Consider the following 3,333-nt stretch of genomic DNA (forward strand, 5'->3'; position numbering starts at 1 on the left):
ACTCGTTTGCAAGCCGAAGATCTTTGGTGGTTTTGAGCATCCTCAACCTTGAGAAGTTTGCTACCCCCCTTCGGTTGCGATGGCTTTGGTACGAATGAGCTGACCGCCTTTTCCCCAAGACTTTGGCTGGGACGGGAACTCTACGCAATGATGATGATAGAGACCTTTCTACGGCAGCCACCAGGGTTAGTATTGGAGATGGATGTAAGGCCAAGTTCTAGGAATCATCTTGGCTCGACAGTATGAGACCTAAAGATATTGCTCCAACAACATTTGACCTCTTAAGAAAGAAATCTTGCTCGGTCCAAAAAGCTCGCCTCAACAATTATTGGGTTAGTCAGATTGATACCCACCATGGGCTCACCATGGAGCATATTTAGGAGTTTACCTTGCTTTGGGAGAAGCTACCCTCTACTACTCTTGACAATGACGTGCATGATATTATCCTATGGAAGTTCTTGTCATGGAGATACTCAGCGTCGACTGCCTATATGGCGCAGTTTGCGGGACACACGACAAGCATCGTGCATACCGCTGTTTGGAAGGGTTGGGCCCCTTCGAAATGCATTTTTTGCTTGGTTGATAATTCAAAACAGAGTTTGGACGGCCGATTGATTGCACTGTCGTGGATGGCCAAACTACAACCTTTGCCCGCTTTGCAAGCAAGTCTAGAAAACCGCGACACACCTTCTCTTTCAATGCAGCTTCTCCCGACGTGTCTGGATCGAGATTGTAACATGGCTTGGTCTATATGGTGATGCGGTGATGAGCTGACGAAATGAGGCTTCGATTCGAGAATTGTGGATTAAAAATGTGATTCAGAGTGGAGAACAGAGAAAGGCTCTCGCCTCCTTGTTCATGCTTATGTCTTGGGGGATTTGGAAAGAACGTAATGTAAGGGTTTTTCGTAGTACCGCCGCTACGACGATGATGCTCGTCGCGAAGATAAAATTGACGGTCCATCTTTGGGCTATTGTCAATGCCATCCATTTGAGTATTATAATGTCGCGAGAGTAGTTGTTTGTTTACCACTTCGCGGTCATTTGTCTTAAAACTTCTCCCTTAATAATCAATAAAAATGGTAAATCCTTTGCCTTGTTTAAAAAAAACGCGCCATGTTAAAAGTTGAGCGACCACGAGAATAGCAGGCCAGCGGCGATCAGCCATGCACCATGCCAAATGTCACACCTTCTTTTTCGATGGAACGAAATGGCACACCAACTACAAGGTTTTTCACCGATCCCCACCAAACTCCGGTAAACACGAGCTCACCGGCCGACGAGCCGACGAACGCACTCCGGGAAGCAAACAAAGGGTCCGCGTCTCGGACGCACGCTGTCACAAACTCGCAATGTCACGACCCACCTCAGCTGCCACGCACGCACCGCATCCTCCCGACACAGCGGCTGCCTCAGGCGCCGCGCCGTGTCAGCCCTCTCGCCTGGTGTAGCCCATGCAAGCCTCCACCCCCTCCACGTACCCCGCCCCTTCCCTACGTGTCACCGCTTCTTCCATCTATATATACCCTAGCTAGCCTCGATCCCCTCTCCACCTCACTTCACTTCACTTCAATCCCCTCCAGCTCTCGAGTTCGACAGATCTCGGTTCACTCACCGCCGGCGGACGCAGCGAAGCGAGGGAGGAGCAATGGCGGACCGCGGGGGCTACGTGCAGGTGCAGCACGGGCAGTACGGCGGGCAGCAGCACGGGCGCCAGATGGGCGAGCAGATGAAGGGCATGCTCCAGGAGAAGGCGCCGTCGGCGTCGCAGGCGCTGACGGTGGCGACGCTGTTCCCGCTGGGCGGGCTGCTGCTGGTGCTGTCCGGGCTGGCGCTGGCGGGCACCGTGGTGGGGCTGGCCGTGGCCACGCCGGTGTTCCTGCTCTTCAGCCCCGTGCTGGTCCCGGCCGCGCTCACCATCGGCCTGGCCGTCACCGGGTTCCTCACCTCCGGCGCGCTGGGGCTGGGCGGCCTCTCCTCGCTCACCGTGCTCGCCAACACGGCGCGCCAGGCGTTCCAGCGCACCCCGGACTACGTGGAGGAGGCGCGCCAGCGCATGGCCGACGCTGCCGCGGCCGCGGGGCACAAGACGCAGCAGGCCGGCCACGCCATCCAGAGCCGCGCGGAGGAGGCGCGCGCCGGAGGAGGAGGCGGCCACACCGGCGCCACCGGCGGAGCGGGCGCCGGCACCGGCACCAGGGCGTCGTCGTAAGCCGGAGCCAGCAGGCCGATGTCAGTCCGCCGCGCCGCGCAGCAGGGCGCGCGTCGTCTAGCTACTACCTGCTCTATGTGTGCTAGCGCCTTCGTACGTGTCTACACGAGCGAGTGTGTGTGCGTTCGTGCGTGTCAGTGTGTGTGTGTGATGTTTCTACTGTTTTAGTACTGCTCGTGTTCGTCCGATCGATCGGTTTAGTACCGAGTTGTGAATAAGAAAAGGCCCGGGCCGCTTCGTCTGTCCATGCATTTGCTTCTGTGCTGCTTCAGTGTGTGTGTGTGTGTGTGTGTGTGTGTGTGTGTGCGTGTGCGTGTGTGTTGTACTACACGCCGATCATTTGACATCGACGAGGATAATTCACCATTTGGCCCATCCTTCGTACGAGAATACTTCAGAATCCGTCTTCCTTTTCTGAAACGAAGTTCAGATTCTGTCTTCGTTGAATGCGAAGCGTGCAAGACGATTATCCCACCGCTCAAACTTGGTGACACATCACCACTACAGACGTAGGCAAAAATAAACACGTACACACGTCAGGTTCAGGACTGAAACCATCTCCCAAAGCAAGGCAACAATATACGCCATGGCTTGCTGGCCGCTGCACCCTTTTGTATTTTTTGGAGTGAATGGCGGAGCTTTACTGCACAATGAAGTTCTAGGGCATGCAAATTGGATCAGGAGAATACAGAAACCACACATGCGTAAGGTGTATTGTTCGGCGTGTGAGGAATGGAAGAGGCACGGACATAACTTTAGGGCACCCCACTACTTTTTGCATACATTAGGGCATCTCCAACGTTATTATTTTTTGCATTTTCTTGTTCATACGTTTTTTTAGGGCGGTTCTTTTTCATACGTTAGGGAATACGCTGACGGTGACGGGACACTGCTGTCGGAGGCCGAGGGCCGTCATCCAACGCTGCTAAATCAGCCGACATTTATCCAGTTAGGGTGGAAAATAGTATAAATCTTCCATACATAGCATACAAATAAGTCGTCTATAGAAAATAGTATAAATCCTCCGTACATAGCATACAAATAAGTCGTCTAGTACAAAATGTCTCAAATTCAACACCGGATGTCCAATAAGCTTCATCAAAATGTCTCAAATTCAACACC

General features: G+C 53.4%; 1 protein-coding gene across 1 annotated transcript; it reads left to right on the forward strand.

The window, feature by feature from the left end:
* The first annotated feature begins 1,550 nt into the window (after nt 1-1,550).
* LOC119289201 (oleosin 18 kDa-like) lies at nt 1,551-2,470 on the forward strand. The gene has a single exon (XM_037568583.1). It carries the CDS (start codon nt 1,648-1,650, stop codon nt 2,209-2,211), a length of 564 nt encoding a protein of 187 aa, XP_037424480.1. The 5' UTR covers nt 1,551-1,647; the 3' UTR covers nt 2,212-2,470.
* The last annotated feature ends 863 nt before the right edge of the window (nt 2,471-3,333 follow it).

This window comes from Triticum dicoccoides, chromosome 4A (assembly GCF_002162155.2).
Source record: "Triticum dicoccoides isolate Atlit2015 ecotype Zavitan chromosome 4A, WEW_v2.0, whole genome shotgun sequence".
Lineage (NCBI taxonomy): Eukaryota > Viridiplantae > Streptophyta > Magnoliopsida > Poales > Poaceae > Triticum > Triticum dicoccoides.